Raw genomic sequence first — 21866 nt, 5'->3', positions numbered from 1 at the left:
GCATTTATCTCAGTTTAAAACCAAGCAAACAACCAGAGACAGGGACATCTATGAATAAGCAACAACTACCATAACACTGTCCCATTCTGTAGTACCTACACGCTTCAAACTAGGTCAGAATACTAACTGCCTTTTATTTCTCCTTAAGCAGAGTTGGAATTTATTAAGAGATGTTAATACAGACTTTAAGCACTTAGAGTTAAGATTAAAAAACAAACCCACGTGGAAAAAGAAAACACAGCCACCAGCACAGGTATGGCCACAGCCTTTTTTTTTTTTTTTTAAGCCTGAAACTTGCTAGGTAGATAGTCTGGTCCTGACTCCGCCTTGCTGACAGAGGGATTATTAAAGGCTTTTCCATGCTTGGCTTCTGTCCTTTTCAAAGACACACAAAAGTCTGTACTTTATTAGTATCTGCATGAGCACACAGCAAATGTGTAAGTGGTATGTTTAGCTCAGGAACACTTTACTAGTATGTTTTCTCCTTGGTGGCCTAATGATGTGTGCTAAGAATTTCCTCTTAGAAATTTAATTTCAAAAGAGGCTTTAATAAACAAATGAACAAAGATCAGGAATACTTCTCCTTTTGAGTCAAAGTTTGAAGGAAGGCTTCTTTGCCCCTCGGGACTGGCCTCCCGACACCCAGCCCAGAATGCAGCCCCTTCTTACCCTCCACTTCAGAGTCACTGTCATTTAGGGATGGGATGTTGATGAGGGTCTGCTTGCTGTCTCTCAACACCACAAGCTGCAGTTTTCCTCGAGACTTTTCTATTAACTTCCGAGCATCAGTTAAAGACATGTTCTCAGTAACAGTTCCGTTGATCTGAACACATGAAGAATGGCAATGTTATTCATAAGCAGGATAACTGCTCACAGCTAAGTTCAGAACTTTGATTTTCCCTTTACAGAGCTGGAAAGAACGTGCTAAGACACTCAGAGCAGACTTCAGGATGACTTAATGAATGTGATTTAGCCTTCAAATTACATGTAACCGCATGCCCAAAGCAGGCGTGGGGGAGTCGGAGTAATATCTAGGTTACTCTGCTAATCTATTTAACAACCAAGTTCACGTCTACAGCTTGGTTTCCTGCTGGAACATGCTTCCTGATTGGAGAGGATTTAAAAAAAAAAAAAAAAAAAAAAAAAAAAAACACTATCAAACATATCCGCGGGTGGTGGCACAAGCCTTTAATTCCAGTAACTATGGGGAAGGAAGGAGCAGGTGGACCTCTGAGTTCAAAGCCAGCCTAGTCTGCGAAGTGAGTTCTAAGACAGAAGGACTACTCAGAGAAACCATGTTTCAAACAAAACAAAAACAAGCCAAAACAACAACAACAAAACCCTATCAAACACAATTAGCAAGTGCAGATCAATGGCTTGAAGACTTTTCTTTCCCTGGTCTGGGAACAGGAACTTTAACTTTGTATCAACAGGAAGAAGGGAAAGTATTCCTTGAGGTTTTTCCTTTGTTACTGAGTAAGTAGGGATCCTGAGGCTTGTTTCTCCATTTCTTTTAAAAAGTGTTTTTAGGGGGTAGGGCCCCACGCACGTGTGTGCACGTGTGCGCACACATACACACACGCATGGGAGCGGGCACACACACGCATCCTGTTTATATCTGTTTATTTTTGTGCTTATATAAGACAAAGATAACCTCATGGAGCTGCACCTCCTGTCTCCACCTCGCTCCTGAGGTTAAAAGATTCTGCTCTGGTATACAGATGTGGGGGTGCAGACTAGGAATGCATCAGGCACACACTGTTCCCTGTCCCGGTCTTACCTTGAGAATGATGTCCCCCTCGTGAAGATTGCCATCTTTGGTTGCCAGTCCTGTTCTGGTCATTTCCTTGATGAAGATCTGACTCCCGAGCCTCAGTCCATACTCTGGCAGACAAAAAGGGGACACAGGCATTCTCAACTGGCTCAGAAAACTTCAAAACACAACAAACGAGGGAGGATTAAAGAACACAATGTTGCAAAATGTTAACTGGCCAAACATGGCGGAGGCTATGTGGATGTCTGATGTAAAATGACCACATTTCAAATAAAAGGTTGGTGACAACAGTCTGCTCCATCCATCTTAATAGGAAATCGTGCTGACCCTAAGGTAGCCCACACGAAACTGTGGACATAGTGTGCCTCTATGACATTTCACACTGACCAGGGTTTGAGCTGGGGCAAGGCAGGGAGAGCCGGCAGCACTTAGAACTGTTCTCAAAAGAAAAACAATGCTGGGGGTGGGGGGAGGTTGGGATTGGGGAGAGGAGCATAATATCTAAAATGCAAATGCAGAGAATATCCAATAAAAATAATAATAAAAAGAAAAGCAATGCTGCCGTTAGAAAGGATACACATATTTTAATATTGCAAGTCTTCTATAGATTATTGTGATTTTATGTATTAAGCTGTAAAAAGAGATTTTTAAGAGTAAACTGTAGTGACTTTGAAAGTCATCACAGTCAAATGAGCTTGAGAGCACACACATTCAGTTTTTAAGTTATTATTACGAGTGTTTGACAAAACGGAAAACGGCACGTTTACAAAATAGTCACCTTCTTCAAACATTTTTTACTACATAGAGAGAGCACCTTCTTGTGGTCACAAAAGTAGTAGTTTGGGGGAAAATCAATTTTAATAAACGACAGTAAACTTATTAGCATCTGATCTTATTACAAAGATACATACAGACTGCTTAGCTGCTCCGGTCTTCAGTGGTGCAGAGATCTGCTATTTGCAAGGTTCTAGGTTTATCGTTAGCACCAGAAACAAGAAAAAGAAGTACTGGAGCTCATTTCCCTCTCTCCTATGGATGGTTAGAGAGTGCGCAGAGGGCCTAGACAAATCTGATTAACTTTCCTCACACACCAACATTCCACCTAGTCGCCTAAGAGCCTAATCCTCCCACTGTATCATAGGAGCTTCTGCAAACAGGCTCACTCGGGTCTGTATGAACACTTCTCAAATTAAAAAAAAATAATGAGCTTGGAGACACAGCGAGGACCCTGCTGACAGGAACTGGAGGTGTTCAGTCTTAACCTACAGCTGCTCCTGCCTATTACTGAGTTTCTTACTAGATTCGTTTTCATGTAACCACTTTCACTTAACCTACCCAGAAAGAGCTAAGTTATGGGGTAATTGTAGCAAAAGGTAGCGATTTTTTTTCTTTTAAAAGATGGAATCATGAAGAAGGGGATAGAGAGTGAATATTAGGATGTAAAGTGAAAAGATACATAAATTGATGAGCACACAAGTGGAATCCTGAGCTGGAAAGAAGGCTGAGCAGTCTAAGAGTACCTGACACTCTCTCGGAGGACCTGGTTCGGTTTCTAGCACCCACGTAGCTCACAGTCAATTGTAACTCCTGTTCCAGGGAGTCTGATCTCCTCAGGCACCAAGCAGGAATGTGGAAAACACACACACACACACACACACACACACACACACACGCGCGCGCGCGCAAAACGTTCATATATAAAATAAAAATAAATATATCTTGAAAAAAGAAAAGGCAAAATTGGGGCCAGTGAGATCACTCAGTAACAAAGATGGTTGAGTTCAAACCCTGAACCCACAGGAGGAGAGGACAGAGCTCCACACAAACACTGTAGTACACATGGCCTTCCTCATGGACAAAATTATAAATAACAACAGTTCTGTCCCCCAGTGGAGAGGCTGGTGATGGCTCAAAGGATGACTGTTCTTCCAGAAGACGCAGGTTCGATTCCCAGCACCTACGTGGTGGCTCAGAGATATCCACCACTCCAGCTCTACATTCAAACAAAACAAACATCCATACACTTAAACATACAGAAGGAAAATCACAGGAGGGATGTCTGTTGTTGGTTACAGTGCTATCAGGCAAGAACACTTGTCCGGCATACGCTAGGCCCTGGGTTTGATCTTCATCACCACCAAAAGTTGTTTATTGGTTTCCAAGTTTGGAGAACAAAACAGTTAAAAGAAAAACAGCCTGGTAGGACACTGGCAAGATGAGCCTGTGCATGAGGAACTCATGGGGCACTTCTTCCCCACAATGCTGCATTACAGTGTTTACTACAGTGTAAATGTTTCTACGGACACAGAACAGCATCACTAAAATAAAGCCTTTCTACTTGTGGGTGCAATAGATTCCTTCTTATTCCTTTGCAGTGTCATCTGATTGTATATTGAAAATACTGTGTAATGATGAAGTCATATTATAAATATTTCAACTAATTTTACTCTGAATTTGTTTATTAAAAGCTTTTTGAACATTAAATTATTATTTCTTCAGTGCATTTAAAAGTTACTTAGAAAACAAAAATGCCATTCAGACCTCCTCTCTCCAGGTGTATCATTTTAGCATATGCATTATGTGATTGAGATTGAGGCATTTTAGTGGACAATATTATAATTTTTATCATGGAAAGTGTATTTAATGTCTGTGTCATGTATATGCCAAAATTTTAATCCCCTATAAATAAAACATGTGTCACAAAAAAAAAAAAAAAAAGAAAAGAAAAGAAAAACAGCCCATCAGGGGAGGAATGTAAGTCCTTTATTTCTGTCCTTAACCAAGACCGGTCATGACCTGGGCAATCATAAGATAGTCCCTTTCCTTTATTTTATTTGAGGTTTTGCTTTTTTATTCCCTCTTGTGTATTAAAATGTTGGGGGTGGGGGTAAAAATGGCATCAGATCCCTTGGAACTGGAGTTACAGATAGTTATAAACAGCCTGACATGGGTGCTGGGAACGAAACTCTGACCCTCTGGAAGAACACTGAACACGCTTAAGCACTGAGTTATTTCTCTAGCCCAACCATGTTTCCTTAAATCATGGATCACAATTCATTAATGGATCTTAAATTGATTTCATGAGTTTCTAAAAGTATTTTAAATTTTCATTGTGATGGAAACTCTCAGTAAATCACACAGAATAAGTAATATTCCATGAGATTTCTGTTTAAGCTTTTTATATGTAGGCGTATGGTAGCTAATCTTGCATGTCAACTTGACATCATCTGCAATCAACTAAAACCCAAGCTGCTGGTCACACTATTGAGAAATTTTAGGACACCCTAAATCTGAGCTACACCTTCTAGTAGCAGCTCACATAACAAGGCATGGAAGTGTTGCAGGCTAAAGCCCCAAGCTGGGTGCCAATTTGTTAAACAGAAGCAGGAAGCCTTGACTTTGTCTGCTGGACCTCACAGACTGGCAGCCATTTTCCCACTGCTACACCCAGATTCTAATGTAGATAAATTCCTCCCAGAGTCTAGTAGACCCCAGATTGTGACTGCTGTGATAAGACATCCAGTCTCGTGGACTATAAGACTAACCGGACACAGGCTGTAATCCCTTTACACACACGTGTGTATATACAAGCACACACACACACACACACACACACACACACGCTCATTCTATAGGTTCTATTCCTTTAGAGAGCCCTGACTCATACAAGGTGTCTTTGCAATGCGTGATGTGGTTTTTCCTATGACAGAAGGTCAGCGGCAGAGGAGGAACAAGAAATGAGGAGGAAGGGTTTCAAAAGCAACGCCCCTCAGAATGGGTCAAACTTCTTGGAAGGACTCCTGCCAGGCGCTCTCCCTCAAACGTGTCTGTACTCCACCCTTTGATCTGGATCTGGCTTAGGGACCAGGGAAGGGCCTAACAGCTATAAGGATTAGGTGATACCCTCATGCCCCCAAAGTTGCTAACAAGGATGCTCCTGTCCTCAGCAGAGGTGCAATCTCAGCTTGTTACCCTCCATCTGCCTCCTGCTCCTGGCACCCCATTATTGACCTTAGATCACTCCAGACATTTAAGTAGGAAAAACTTAGGAAACAGACTCTTTTCCTCTAAAATCCTACTACAAAATGCAAATCCCGAGCTAAAGAACAATGAACCTTTCACTTTGTATTGTCAGAAGTTCTTCACCTTTTTCTTTGATTAGTAATAGAATCAATGAGAGTTATAAGAAAACCGAGAAGCAGGTAGACAAGACCCCAGGTGGGAAAGGGCACAACTCCTGTTCATCTCCTCGATTCAGATCAACTAAGACCGAGTTCCAGCTTCCACATCCGCTCGCTTCAGAATCCTCCTATATATGAACAGCGCTAACAGCCCCACTGCACAGAATGTAATGAGTCCTGGATGGGATTAGGTGTGCCCACTTCTCCAGAAATGCAGTGTAGGGAAAGCTGACTAAGCCAGAGCCAGCTTCCACACACACACCAAAACCCCTGAGCTCTAACACAGGAATGAGACCTCCTACCTCCAAGATTCTTGTGGGGATTAAGAAAGAAGACTATTTACTCAACAGCCTAAAGAGAACTCCATCAAGGTAAGCTTTGGCCTTGTTTGCCCACACCAGGCTCACCAGCGGAGCCTGTTCACACACAGACCCCATAGTTCCTGGTGCTGGGAGCTGGGCGGAGACTGAGAATCCTCACTATAACAATCACACTGTGAACCCCAAGATTGTGTTATTTAATCTAAAGCCCTGTTTCTAGTTGTGGTGTGGCTCTGCCCTTAGCATACACCTTTAATCCCAAACAATGAAGATAAAGTTATTTTTTTAGAAGCGCTCATATCTGAGAGGCAGGCAAAGGGACAAATCAGAGAAAAATTTGATAGAATAGGATATGCCCAACTCTCACGATAAAAAAGAGAGAAAGGGAGAGAGAGAAAGGGGGGGGGGAGGGAAGCTACTTAGGGGGCAGTGCAGAGAGAGGAAAAAGAAAGGCAGATTTACTAGGAGAGTTTTACAGACAATTTGCAGATGGAACAAGGTAGACACAGGTGAAGACAGAAGCCAGAGAATGAGAAGGAGCGGAAGATTAGAACAGATTGCCGAAGCTAGTGGGAGGCCCACAGAGCAATTCACTAAGAAACTTAAGAGAAGCCAGATTAAAGCAGTCAGGTTGGGGGAGGGGTGTTTAAACCAGAACAGCTGAGCTGAACTAGCCAGCCAGAGTCCGGGAAGAACTAGAAAGGGTGAGCTTATTCAACAGTAAATCTCAGAAGCTGAAAACATTCTAGGCCTGGAGTCGATTGTACAAAGACTAGAAGCTTCCATGACTAGGTCTAGATTAACAGATGGAGGCAGTAAGCAAAACCATCCGGCAAATAAAAGTTACATTTACAAGTGTGGAGGAGAAGAACATCTCTTAAGATCTGGCTGCCACGGAGACAACCGAGTCCAGATCAATGGACCCTTTCTGCATCTGAATCTTTTATGGCAGTGATAAATAAACAAGCCCATGGGTGCTGGCCAGTTCAGTGTGATACGCGCCAGGTACTGCTTGCATCCCCACATCACGTGTGCCTACCTTCGTTTGCTTTGCTTTTGGTCAGAAGGACCCCGATGGGCTTATCGGGATCATGCTGGCCCTTGCGTTCCTGCCGGGACCTAGACTCGGGGCTGGGGCTTCGGGAACGCAGATGTTCTCGGCTGCGGCTCCGTTCATAGCGGGTCTCTGGGTGGGCTCTGCGGTCATATGATGGGCTGTAGCCCCGTTCGTAGTCAGGCTCATAGGCTTGGTGGTAAGAGCGCTCATAGTCTCGGTCGTAGTCCCTGTCAATGCTCCGGCCACGGCTGTGGTCCCGGGACACAAAGTCGTGGTCTAGACCGCGCTCCAGGCTCCGGCCACGGCTGCGCTCGCGGCTGCGCCCATAGTCTTCGCGGTCCAGGCCACGTTCCAGGCTCCGGCCACGGCTGCGCTCCCGCTCGCGGCTCTGTTGTATGTGCTGATGGGGACGCCCCCTCTCCCTGCCGTCCTCCCAGCTGTGGCTGAGCATATCGTGGCTGCTGTGCCGGCTCCTCTCACTGTAGCCGCTGCGGAAACTTCTGCCATCAAATTCATCAATCACTTCAAAACCTCGGTCATCGTGACTGAGAGGGGGGCTGCCCTGCAGCGGGGCCACCTGAACCTTCCGGGGCCTCTTGACCACCTGTTCGGACAGAGTAGATGATGCAGGAAGGTACAAAGACACCCGAGAGGGCACTGGGCCTGGTTCCAGTTCTAATAAAACTGTTCCTCTCGTGTGTGTGTGTGTGTGTGTGTGTGTGTGTGTGTGTGTGTGTGTGTGTGTGTGTGTAGAGTGGGAGGGTCATACAAACACAAAACAAACAAGAAAACCCTACATCCCTTAAACATCTGTATCCCTGTCAACCCTCCAAGCCCCTGTTTTGGACCCAAGGACAATAGTAAACCTCACTTAGTTAGAATAAGAGAAAAATTACTGTGGCTTTGAAGCTTTTAAACACCTCCAAATCCACTTCCAACTGAGTACGCAAAGCCCCAAAGGCTCAGGCCAGTTCATGAATGTCAAATGAACAGCCAGGAAATGAGATATTATGTGTATAATTGCTGACATTCCTGCAGTTACAGGAAGAGGGGTAGGGAATGGGGGGAAGGTACCCCTTCTGGACTAAAAAGGACCGTGAGTACACTCGGACCTGAGAAGTGGAGTGGGCATTAGAGGGTCCTGCACAGCTACTGTGTTCTTGGGTTTGTTGTCAGGATGGCCCTACTCTTAGGACATGCATGCAGCAGTCATTAAGTAGGATGCTTGCAACCTTCTTCAAGGGGTGGAACCTTGGACACAGCTTCACCACGTCTGTAACACCAGCCTAGAAAACCACCAAGGCTGCAAAAGTACGCTGGCCCCGGGTCATAGAACTCTGCCCAAATGCTCAGAAGCAAATGGTCATTTTCTTTGGGAACAGAAAACAAATGTTCTAGAGTTAAACTCGGGTCCTCTGCAAGAACAATATGGGCTCTTAACCACAGAACCATCTCTTCAGCCCCTTTACGTTCTGATAAATAAAAAACAGTAATTTTTGAAGAAGTCTATGTGTAAGGATGTTGGCTTGCATGTTCATGCCACATCCAGGGACATCCCAGGACTTACGATGGCCGCGATCTTCCCACTTTTCCTGAGCTGCTGAACGGCAAACGAATGGAGCACATCCTCCATGGGGGTGCCATTGACCATGACCACCCTGTCATTTTCTCTGTGGACAAAAGAACAAGCATCAGCCATCCTGAACCCTGGAGACAGAAAAGCGGCAGCAAATGTGCCCAAGAAGTTTGTTAAGGAGCTCATGGTGCAACGGCTCGCAAGCCAGGCCACCTTGGTCTGAGCTCTTCAGAGGTAAGAAACCAGAAGCCACACGCTCAGCTTCTGTTTGTGTAAAAGGCCTGTCTACCCACACCATACTCCAGAAAGCATGAAGTGGCCTGGAAAGTAATAGGAATTCAGTGGTCATCCCCATGTGCTGCAAAAAGCCCTCTCGTAAGCCCTGAAACAGGCAAACATCCACCTGTGTAATGTTGGCAGGGAAAGAGGTCAAAAGCTTGCCTCAGGTTCTTTTACTGTATAGAGAGAGGGTCTCAGGTAGGTCAAGCTGGCTTTTAATTCACTGTTTTGCCAGCCATGGCTATGACCTACCAATCTGTGTCTGGCTCCATCCCCTGAATATGTGGACTACAAATGTGTGCAATCAGGCTTGGCTTCTTTACCTCAAGATTCTTGAAGAAACTTTAAAACCACAGAATCCCATTGTTTAGGTTCATCCAATGGTATCTTAAATTTTTATATTACTCTAAATAACAGACTAACTTTGATAAGACTACCAACTAATAGGATTTTAAATCTCACGAAGATTCAACTTTTGAATAATCTGGCTGATGGAGCCACAGAGTTACCCTAATTCCTCTCCTGATAGGTTCAGAATTCATCTTTTAAGGTGGGTTATCTCTTCATAACGGAAAGCTAACACTTGGATAACTTGGGTTTAACTATCGTAAATTTTTCTATTAAAATCTCTTGGGGGGGAGATAATAGTTTTTTATTTGTGGGGATTCTGCTAAAGATTAACCCAAGGCCTTATATATGCTAAGTGCTCTACTACTGACCTACACGCCTAACCATCCTCATTAAATTCTAAAACAATATACACTAAGACACTGAGGATTGTGGGGACTGAGGTAACCAATTCTGCCAACGTGGTTGGATTGAAAAACACCCAGAAGCTTAGTAAAGCTCACTCTTAGTGTATAGGGATGTTTTCAAGAACATTAAGGGGTGCTAGACCCACCCTGAATGTGGGTGACCCCATCCTATATGCTTGAGAAAATAAAGGGGAAAGTCAGGAAGGGTACCGTCTCTGTCTGCGCTCTCCTGCTCAGCCACCATGTTGTTAGCTGCTCTGTTCTAGCACAACAGACTAAACGCTCTGAGAAGGTGAGCCAAAATAAGTGAGCACTTCTCTTAAATTATTTTCTCCAGCGTTTTGTTATGGTAATATAAGCTACACATTCAGAAACGGTTCCCAGGGACTGAGAATGCAGCTCATTCGGTGTGCTTCTAGCACGCACGAAGCCCTGGGTCCTGTTCCCAGCACTGCATAGACTGTGTGGTGGTGAAGGTCTGTAAACTACAAAGTCATCCATGTGGGGAACTGGGAGAGCAGCCTGGGCGACAGACAATGTTAACAAAGTAAAGGAGAAAGGGAGAGGGGGAAAGAAGGGGGCACAGAACATTTACAAGGTTCTAGAGCCCACAAGTGATCATTCTTGCTGCCTTCTTATGGGAGGTTCCACACCCAAGATTTTCCTCCTCTTTCTAAGTTTGGATTTTCCCCAAAGTTCGGTGACTGTTAAAGCTTAATGAATGCATTGGTGTGACCCTAATTCTCACTCAAGGACTTGTAGCACAAATAAACAAATCATAACGCCCCCATTGAGTGTCTGTGTGCAGGGTGGGCAGGGGTGGGGGTAGGGAGGGGCTGAGGACACTTACTGAAGCAAGCCATCAGCAGGTCCCCCCGGGAGCACATCTGAGATGACAATGGACGTCTCCCCATTTTCAAAGTGGGGGTTGTCTCTGCCTCCCGACACTGCAATTCCAAATCCTCTTTTGGAATCCTGTTCATTGGAATTAGAAAGAAAAAAAAAAAAAAACAGTATGAAACAATCCTTCCATAAGTGGCTTTCAGGATTTATTACAAGCACTCAATAAAATAAAGGTCAAATCAATAACCAGAGTCAGCTCAGGAGCAGATGGGCTTACAGAAACAAATGAAAAACAAAATAAAGCCACACGCGGTGGTCAGCTGACAGGTTCCTAAAGGGAAAAACTGCTTATCTGAGGGAGCAGTCCTGTGGAAATCGGAAAAGACTGGCAGCCCAGGCTGATATTACGACAAGAGGCAGGAGAGCAAAGGCTGTCTAAACGGGGAGGAGCTGTTTTAGGTGCCAGGTAGGCCCAATTCACAGCATCGTTTCATCTGAGCTGGAACAACTTCAGTAAAAATTGATTCTGTGTGAAAATATACTTTTAAAGTTTCTTTAGCTGAATGTGGTCATGCCTGTAATTCCAGTACTTGGGAGGTAGAGGAAACAGAATCAGGAATCCGAGGCTAGCCATGACTACGTGGGGTGTTGGTGTCTGACCAGGTCTACATGTGTCCCTTTGTCAAAAAAACAAAACAAAACAAAACAAAACAAAACAAAACAAAAAAAAAAAAACCCACAAGCAACAGCACTACGGCGTATCTTTAAATTCAAGTTAGAAGGGACAGCAATTGCATTTTAATTTACAGTGAAAGGAGGGTCACTGACTTTGAAAATGAAACCTAAACCTAGACAGAAATCTGGTATTATGGGTTGGGGAGATGGGGGCTCAATGGGAAGATAGTCCCATGGACAAAGGAACATGCAGCCAAGTCTGACAACCCAAGCTCAATCCCCGAGACCAGGGTGAAAATAAATAAATCACATCCACACATCCTCGGACCCCATAACATGCTGTAGCGTGGGAATACAAAAGTATATACGTGAATAGAACATTTAATTAGACAAATAAATAAAAAGCTAGTATTGTGATCCCGAAAGAGCAAAGCATTAAATGCTTCCCAATATTCAAACAAGATGGGAAATAAAGTTTTATCATCCATCATGATTTAGCAATGTATACAAGTGAACCTAGGAAACTCATCATTTTACTTCAGTGTTTAAGAGGCTGTCCCACACAGTGGGGACCAATGACATTACCATCCCACATCAGGGGTGATGAAACAAAACTACACACAGAATAAGAGAAAGTCTTTATCCAAAGACAAGTTAGAGGAGGCCCAATGTTCAGACTGCTTATAATCGCAAATCTGTCCAGTTGTCCCTACATGGCTTCAGATTTACCAGCACCAACACCTGGGACCTGGGAGGCAGCTCCATCTTCTAAACCGAGCCTTGGATCCCTTATGTTTGAAATCTGTGGACCCCATCTCCAGGGAAATAAAATCTCTGGCACAAAGGGCACAGATGAGAGTGAGAGATGTCTGGAGGTAAATGGGCACACGGCAACTGAGGAGTCTGATGACTGATGGGGACACATGGATACACCCAGTGATGACGTTCCAAGGGCCAAAGGACAATTCTCCCTCTGAGGAGCTGAGCATCTTTCTACAAAGCGGCAGAACTTAGATTCGGAGCAGGATGAGCTCTGTGGAGCCCAGAAAGTGCACACTGATGCCCACAGCCTGCTGCCAGGATGGGGACAGCTTGCTCAGAGAAGGACTGTAGACCACAGCTGTGAGGCAGGGTGAGAGCAGGCTTGCCTAGAGTGTGAGACCATGTGCGCATGTGTGCAGCACACATATGTGTCAGTGTGTGTGTGTGTGTGTGTGTGTGTGTGAGAGAGAGAGAGAGAGAGAGAGTATGTGATGAGGAGGGCATGCGTTTGGGGATGAAAGCATGACAGTTCTAGAGTAGTCAGCCCAAGCAAAATGACAACATGCTAATAATGCCTAGCATATTATTATCAGGATAGAAAAGAATTGAAAATAACATGTATTTATTAAGAAGCAATTACATGTCAGCGTATATGAAATAAACGAAGCTGCATGTATTTTCTCACTGGGGCCAGGTGTGGTGGCACCACTCCGGAGGCAGAGGCGGAGGCAGGTGGATCTCTGTGAGTTTGAGGCCAGCCTGGTTAACAAGTGAGTCCAGGACAGCCAGGGCTCTGCTACACAGAGAAACTGTCTTAAAAAACCAAAAGTGGGTTGGGAGGGGAACGTCTGCAGCAACTCCCACCTGTCGCCATGAGGCACCCTCGGGAACAGCATGTCTGAAACATCCCCAGACAACAGAGGTCTGGTGCCACTGAGATGAGCAAGTAGGCGGTGGAGAGGTGGAGAGGAAGAGAGGCTGAACTGTGTGGCGGAGTGAAGGGACGGAACCAGAGTTGAGGGCAGTGATGTGAGTGACTGAAGGTGCCGCCTGAGGCCATGTTTGGGTCTGTGACCCTGCAACAGTGGGAGCCTGTTACCACAAAGGCCATCTGGACATCCCTGGGCTGGGCTGCAGGACTCTGGGAGAGCTGGTGGTGAGGGGCAACTTCCCTGGGCAGCACAGCAGAACTGAGCCTGCTAGTGGGGGCTCAGGTGGGCCAGCCCTGTGGGCGTGGCCTGGACAGTGTGGTAGAGCTGCCCCCCACAATGGCATGAGCATGGGAGAGTTGTCAGGGTGACCGACTCAGCTACCACCCAGGCAGGCCCAGAACCAGGGCTTTGAGCTGGCCCATCTAGGAACTGCTGCAGCTCATGAAGAAGTCAATTCTCCACAACACAGGACGACAACGGTATTATCTGATAAAAGTCCCCGTGAGGATCCAGTATTGATAGTGTAGTGGAAGCCATCGGCCTTGAAGGAGGCCAGTGACTCACTGCAATGAACGTTTGCAAGAAAAGCTGTTTGCTCAAAAGAGTTACTGTGTGACAGACTGCAGTTTCCACAGTGAGATTTTGTGTTTGTTCTCTTTGTGTGTATATGGGAATGGGGGGCACCTCAAGGGCAGAAGGCAGATGTGGACAGACGGGGAGATAAATGGGACATGCTATGAAATTTACAAAGGATCGATAAAAAGTTCTAAAAAGAAAAAAATAAAAGGTGACATCTGTGGAGTGATTTTAAAGAACAAAAATATAAGTAGTGTTCTACTTTCAATCCCAAGCAAGGAGTAAACAGAAACTTTTCGTGTGGAGAAGGTAGAGTTATGTGTCATTTCGTGGGATGAGGTTGGGGTATGTGTCATTGTGTGTGTGGGGTGGAGTTGTGAGTTATTGTGTGTGTGTGTGTGTGTGTGTGTGTGTGTGTAGGGGTATGTTGTATATACAGTGCATGTGTGGACGGTGCATAGATGTACATGTGAAACCCAGAGGACAACCTTAGGTGTCATTTTTCAGGCACCACTGCCAGCCAGTTCCAACAATGCCCTGCCCCCTCAGAGACATTAAAAACAAAACTCTGTAGGCAAAAGTGATCCATGAGCTGACACGCAAGTGGAGGATGCACGGGAGATGCAGAACTCACCTTCTGCAGGGTCACGGTGTACTGTTCCCATGTCACCTCCTCCATGCCTGCGCCCTGCGTGACAACAAAGGCAACACGAGTGAACAAGGAGCACCCCACTGCCGGAAACAGAACTGTTAGCTCTACACGCATCAGCGTAACTCCAGCTCACACTTTCCACGTGTGAAAAAGAGCAGACACTTGCTCAAAATCTTACAGTGCCCATAATCATGTAAGACCTTCTAGGAAATGATAGTCTTATTACTAAGATAAATGAAAGATAGCGAGAAGCCTTTAAAAAGAAAGTGTTAGGTTCTGAGTGTTTTTACAAACACTCCGAAGCACCACTGTTACGTGTTAATGACATCTTATTTGGGGACCAGCGAGAACCAACACCTGAAAGTTGCTCTCGGACCTCCCTCCATTCATGTACCATGGTAATAATGAATCGTGAACACATACATACCTTAAATAAAATGTAAAAGAATTTTAATTGTATTTTAAAATATCCTCCCATTTCTCTCTCCTGTCAAAAATGACCTTTTGACATTTTTTTAAACATCTTAAACTAAAGATACCCTTGGCCTTTGTGCAATAGGACGTCAAACTGAGTGAACTCTGGGATCGTCTGGTTTTTCCTCATTGTTAGGTGGTGCAGAACAGACCTTGGGACTTCTGGAATTCCAAGAGATGTTCCAGGGAGACCCTTAATACAGTGGTGCCACTTTAAGACTAAACGATCCGGTAAACCCATGCAGTCTTAAAGCTAGAAAAGTCCAGTGAGCACAAGGTGACAAGACAATCCAGCAAGCAGGGAAGCAGGTAAATAAGGAGAGAGAAATACATGTAAAGGAATGCAGGGTCAGAGGGACACAGTAGAAGGAAAAATACTTAAAATAAGGAGCACGGAGACACTTTCCCAGCTCATAATAGTGTGAAAATAACTAGAAATTATCACTCTGAAAGAATCCTACCATTGGGCTTGTGAAATCTGAACTTGGAAACAAGTCCTTTTCCAGAAAGGGGCTGCGCATCCTCCCAAAACACATCAAGTGGCACTGATAATGTCACCACATACAAAATGCAGGGCTCCTCTCCAAGGGACTGTTTAAACAAAGGCTTTGGGGAATTCAGATATATAAGAAACCTGAGTTCACCGTTCACATGCACTCATGCACACGTGCATGTACATGCCACACACATACTTGTAGACACACACGCACACACACATGGGGAAAGTTAAAAGAAACAAACTATAGGATTAATGGCTATATTAGAAACATCAATAGCAACCCCAAAAGTAAATAAAACAATCCAAGTTTTAAGGAATTAGAAGACCTCATTGAAAGTATAGCTATCTGTGATAAACAGACCATCAGAAGAACCAAGCAAACAGATCTGAAACATAATTTTTAAAAACAAAAATAACTGCATACTATACGCAGCTGAAGACAGCAATTAGAAACAGATCCAAAGAGACATATTCGTAACACAGCTCGAGGCCAGGCTGGGAGGTGTCACATAAAAGGCCATGGAGGTGTCACACAGAAGGCCATGAATAAGAACATTCAGGAGATTCATCCTGCACTGATCATCAGAGATGAACACGTACTAAAATAACCCCAGATATTATGGTTTCTCCCTGTTCACAGAAACGGTGATGCCAACTGATTCGCTTGACCAGGGAACTCATTCCCTCTGGAAGCAGGAGGTTAAGAAGCCACAGTCCCGTTTGCACAGAAGATGGAACAGTCAACTGCTGGGTGACTTGACTGATTACTCAGACTGAGGGGTATTTGTCTCCTGCTCCCCCTCCCGCTCCCCCCTCCCGCTCCTCCCTCCCGCTCCCCCCTCCCGCTCCCCCCTCCCGCTCCCCCTCCCGCTCCCCCCTCCCGCTCCCCCCTCCTGCTCCCCCCTCCCGCTCCCCCCTCCCGCTCCTCCCTCCCGCTCCCCCCTCCCGCTCCCCCCTCCCGCTCCTCCCTCCCGCTCCCCCCTCCCGCTCCTCCCTCCTGCTCCCCACTCCCGCTCCTCCCTCCTGCTCCCCACTCCCGCTCCCAGTCTACTCAATTCTGGGACATTCCCATGGCTCATGCCGTCTGGCTCCAGGAAATCAAAATTCTCAAAGATTAGAAAAACTACAATTTATATTACATCTAGGGTCAAAACGATACAAAGGTAAGAAGATGTAGGAGGACATGCCAAGTCATGGGTCTCAGTGTGCATGGGACTGGGCGGGGTGGTGGGGTTGGCAGGGTTCTGAAGTTAAGAAAGAGCTCACGTGGGTCCTCACGATGCAATAGGCTCTAAAAAGCCGATCAAGAAATGAAGAAACGTGTGTGTGTGTGTGTGTGTGTGTGTGTGTGTGTGTGTGTGTGTGTGCATGCGCACACTCGTGCTTGTACTTTGTTTTGATATATGGTGCTTATGTCAGGGTGGGGTGTCCTTTTCTTTCACCATGCTGGGTGCTCAAACCCAAGGTCTTGTACACATGCAGCATGTGTTACCCTGAGATATACTCCCAGCCCAGTTTTTCTATTTTAATAAATGAAAGTCAGCTGATCATGATGACATACAACTTTAATCACAGCGCTCATGAGGCAGAGACAGAAACTGTGAGTTTCAGACCCACTGGGGCTACACAGGGAGAGTCTGTCTCAAAAGAAGAAAAACCAAAGAATTGTACCACAAAACTGAAGATGAAGTGGCCTGGGAGGGAGGCAGAGGTAGGACACAAGGGGGACTGAGTTTTACATCTTGTGAGGAGGGGGGATGCATCAGACATTCAATATTTGAGCATTCTGTAGAAACCAGTCATTTCAAAAGTCCAAGAGTAGGGGTGGCTGGGGGCTCAGGACACCAAGGGGTACTGGGCTGCTGAGAACATAACATCCAAGGTCGTACCTGATTCCAGACATTTTAATACAATTTCAATTCTACGGGGGGAAAAGGAGCATTTAACAGCTTCCCCTGAGGGAAGGAAGGTAGGCACAGTGTGAGCAGTGAACAGGGACAGGGACAGGGACAGAGGACAGAGGAAAACAAGAGCATCGGAGGGTTGGGACGTCTCACACCTCAGCACCTGGCAGTTTTTAAAGGCTAAAATCAACTTATTATTAGAAAAATGAGGGTGGCATGGAATCGTGAACAGGGAAGTCCCAGAAGGATGTGCAATTCCAATGTCCGCAAAGATCTGGACTCCACTGACAGGCCCAGGTTCCTTGTCAACCTTGGGGATAAGACTGCATCCGCCAGAAAGCAGCTTCCGCGTGCATTCTGTGACTTTTCTCTGGTGACTTGACTTTCCACAGAAGGAACATTAATGATAACACCCTCCACATTAGAACAAGTCATTCCTAGAAGCCATGGAAAGTTCAGAACTATGTGACCTCGTGCAAATAGGGAGTTCTCTGTACAGGTTATTTTAAGAATGACCCTGAACTGGGGCAGGGAGTTTCTCGGCCTGTTATTTGTATGCCTTCTGCAGAGCTCACTTTCTTGGGAAAACCTTGACTACACAGATAACTGTCCTTTAAGCCTGGGAAGACAATTCGGTTGGTAAAAGTGCTTGCGGTTCAAGCATAAAGACCTGCGTTCAATCCCAAGAACTGAGGACAAAGCACCCAGAAATCTCCACACAGGGGAGCTGAGACAGAAGGACCTGGTGACTATAGCCAGTCTAGCCGATGTGCACACTCCTGGCTCTAGGAGACCCTGTCTCAAACACCAGCTCCTGAGGATTCGTACTGGAAACAGACCCCTGGACTCCACACACAAGCCCCCTTCACACACACGAGCACTCCGCCTCCCAAGGCACACAGAAGGAAACATTTAAAAACAAACGCAGGCAGATAACTAAGTCCTGACTGCCTGTAGTGACCCTGAACAGCCAACTTTTAAGCTCTGCGTCCTTACACGGCTGCTTCCCGGTGAGAGAGACCAAAAAGAACAAAGATTCATCCCAAGCTGCTTGTCCCATAGTCCAAGCCATACCGCAAATGCAACAAATACCACACCACACCACCCTGTATGCCGAAAGTAACGTGAGAAATCTCTTCTGGAACATAGAAGCCCCCACATAGGGATATGGGCTTCTACGGGATAAGGTTAAGTGTTTGATCCTAAATACAAAATTCTCGAACGCACACAAAGTGGTATGTTAACCTGTACCGAGAAGCCAGGCTCAGCAGCGGATTGCCAACACATGGGAAGCGGCAGTCTTTGGTGCGCAAATCCAGTAACCGGCTATCAATCCCACCCAGGTCTGCTCAAAATAAGACCAGTATTTAAAATTCTACCATTGACCGCAAGCCACATTCTGCAATCTCACAATTTGTTACTGAAAGCTGCCAAGACACAAATAAATCCGAGGATAAAGGAGTCACTGTGCCACTGTGTGTAGGGCTTGTTCCTCTCCCGGCAGAGAAGGCAGGGGGAAGAAAGGGGAAAGCTTAAACGGGACTCACGTGGCCTTTCCATCTCTCCAACTTTTTAACTGCCTGGATCCACATCCTCTGGAAGACCTGAGCGGCCCTCATGGCTCCGCAGAGTCGGGGCTGGCCACTGCCTACCTTCTGGGCTGCTCACCCATTTCCACCACTCCACGTGGTTACGTAAGGCGGATACAATAGTAGCCCACATTCCCAGCAAATCCTGTTGTCATCTCACAGTGACACATCCATAGAGCAGGGACGCCAAGTGCTTTGAAAAGCTCTCCTTGTGAGGCAAAAAGAAAGCCGTCTGGGTCCACACCACTCCAACAGCCTTTCCTGCCCTTCTTCCGCACAGGGACCGTGGCCCTGGGGTATGGATTTCTTCCAGCCACACAAAATCATTGGGTATTTAGTTCTAACTTATTAAGTACCACTAACCTTCCATATCCATAAATCCTATGAGTATGATTCAAAACTAGTCTTAGGAGCTAGAGAGGTGATTTAGTAATTCACAGACCTGAGTTTGATTTCCAGAACTCTCTCTCCGTGGCATGCATTCGGACATATATGTGGCATACATTCGGACAGAAGTGCGTATGAATGAAAATATAAGTGACCTTTTAAAATTTAAGACACACATACACACACAAGACAAAAAAAAACCAAACAAAACAAAACAAAACACCCTTACCCCCTTACCCCTTGGATCTGGGTAGGATGAGGCAATGGGAATGTGAGGCCCGACTGTACCCTGTGATGTACAGCCTTTTTGGGTGATTAGTCCCTAGATAATATAACTATTTAAGCACCATTTCTACCACACTGGGTGTTATAAGGACCCTGAGCTTAGCTGGAAGATCTACAGCGTTCCACCAACGCTACACCGATTTCTATAAGGGCCTCGTTTCTGCAGGTTTTAGTGTGCAGGGGACTCCTGGAACCAGGGGAACAGGGAACGACTGAACAAGAGCAAGGCTACAGAAAGGAATGGAGAAGAAACACTTGTCCACTGACACTCCATCCCGGAAGGATCGAAGAGCAGGAAACTATCAGGTAAACTGACCTGCTAGAATACTGGTCTCAACCAATCAAAAGGCAAAACAGAGAAACTGTATATTCCTGGTGGTAACAAGAAAAGCTGGTACAGGTGGGCACCACGTCGGGGAAGGAGAGCGAGCTCAGAAAGTTCTTGCTTTTCCCAACCTTACCATAAACATAGATAAAGGACAGAGAGCCCTGTCACTGTTTCTTATGTAGTTTTGGACTCTGAACACCAGGATGCCCAGGCTTGCAACCCAAGGCCAGGTTTTCAAAAGGGTGGTATTAGGCAGTCCCGGGAAACTCCTGCTGCCAACACTGAGTGTCATGTCAACAGGCTGAGCTGTCTGCAAGCCAAGAATGTGCCTCCTGGTTTGTCTGAAACTGGAACACTATCTAAATTGGAACCACATCATGGAGACAACTTGAAGTACCGGCTGCAATTTAAGTCTGAGAATTTTGATTTTGTTTGTGTGTTTATTAGATTTATTTTATTTTCATGTGTAAAGCGCTTTGTCTACATGCATGTCCGTGTACCAACTGTATTCCTGAGGGTTACCCATGGAGGCCAGAAAAGGGCATAAGCTCCTCTGGAACCAAAGTCAGCCACTTTGTTAGCCGCTGTGTAGGTGCTAAACACTGAAGCCAGGCCTTATGGAGGAGCAGGCCAGTGCCCTTGATTGCTAAGCCATCTCTTCAGGCCCTAAGAAGTAAAGCCATAATCCTGAGGTACGATTCTTGTTCTAGAACACAGACGTGCTACGCCCTTCCCCACATACACCTCAGAGGATCAGCAACAGTCACAAATGAGGCAAGTCCCCTGCAACTGTGTAGAACAGCAGAGCCCAGCCTTGGGAACATCAGGACCACCACAGCCTGTTGCCACAGGCCTTCCACTGGTTCCATACACTGTGAGTCACTCTCCTATGGCAGTCCCGGTCAGTGGGGAGGTGGGCTGTTTACAAATTATTCTAGCCCAGTGTAAGGGCAACAGCAAGGGAAAACACAACACTCATTCACTCAACATACTCTGCCACTACCAACCTGATGGCAGACCCTGCTGCAAACACTGAGGGATATGCACCAAATGCCCTTCCCTTGGAGGGAAGGAAGGTTTTAACTGAGGAAGCAATGCAACTTTTTCTTACTCTCTCTCTCTCTCTCTCTCTCTCTCTCTCTCTCTACCAGTATCTGCATATTATTTTGAGGCAGGATTTGAACCTGTGTCCCAGGCTGGTCTCGAACTATGTTCCTGTTTCTGTCTCCCTCCCATGAGCTGGGATCATATGCATAGCTGCCATGTCCCATGAATGCTATGGATATGAAAGGGAGAAGAATTAATCACTCATAAGCAAGTCTGGAGAGCTGTCCAGGGAAAGGCACCAGCAGGTAGGTACAAAGGCTCTCTGAGGGAAACACAAAGTGTGGAGCAGAGACTGAAGAAAATGTCATCCAGAGAATGCCCTACCTGGAGATCCATCCCATATACAGTCAACAAACCCAGACGCTATTGTGGATGCCAAGAAGTGCTCGCTGACAGGAGTCTGACATAGCTGTCTCCTGAGAGGCTGTACCTGAGCCTGAGAAATACAGAGTCGGATGCTCTCAACCAACCATTGGACTGGGGTCCCCAATGGACAAGTTAGAAAAGGACTGAAGGAACTGAAGGGGTTTAACCCCACAGGAAGAACAATATCAACCAGATTCCCCAGAGCTCCCAGAGACTAAACCACCAACCAAAGAGCACACACGGAGGAACCCAGGGCTCCAGATGCATATGTAGCCGAGGATGGCCTTATTGGGCATCAGCGAGAGGAGAGGCCCTTGGCCCTGTGAAGGCTGGATGCCCCAGTGTAGGGGAATGCCAGGGCAGGGAGATGAGAGGGAGTAAATGGGTGGGTGGGGGAGGCAGGGGGAGGTGGGAAGGAATAGGAAGAATCCAGAGGGAAAACCTGGAAAGAATATAACATGTAAAATGTAAATAAAGAAAATATTCAATGAAGAAGAAGGAGAAGGAGGAGAAGATGAAAAAGATGATGAAGAAGACAGAAGAAG

The 21866-nt window shown here is 45.9% G+C and overlaps 1 protein-coding gene across 3 annotated transcripts in view; it reads right to left on the bottom strand.

Annotated features, from left to right (window-relative positions):
* Nucleotides 1-21866, bottom strand: part of TJP2 (tight junction protein 2) — a 94298-nt gene that overhangs the window by 26903 nt on the left and 45529 nt on the right. For all 3 annotated transcript variants that reach the window (XM_080911479.1, XM_080911478.1, XM_080911480.1), the window contains exons 2-7: nt 14365-14418; nt 10793-10917; nt 8900-9002; nt 7315-7936; nt 1781-1884; nt 670-823 (exon numbers count right to left, since the gene is read on the bottom strand). In XM_080911479.1, coding sequence (XP_080767605.1) covers nt 670-823; nt 1781-1884; nt 7315-7936; nt 8900-9002; nt 10793-10917; nt 14365-14409 — 1153 coding nt within the window. In that variant the 5' untranslated portion in view covers nt 14410-14418. The remainder of the gene's footprint in view (nt 1-669; nt 824-1780; nt 1885-7314; nt 7937-8899; nt 9003-10792; nt 10918-14364; nt 14419-21866) is intronic.

This window comes from Micromys minutus (assembly GCF_963924665.1).
Source record: "Micromys minutus genome assembly, chromosome: 2".
NCBI classification, from domain to species: domain Eukaryota; kingdom Metazoa; phylum Chordata; class Mammalia; order Rodentia; family Muridae; genus Micromys; species Micromys minutus.
The sequence above is the reverse complement of the archived record's forward strand: the minus strand, read 5'-3'. Positions and strand labels throughout refer to the sequence as shown.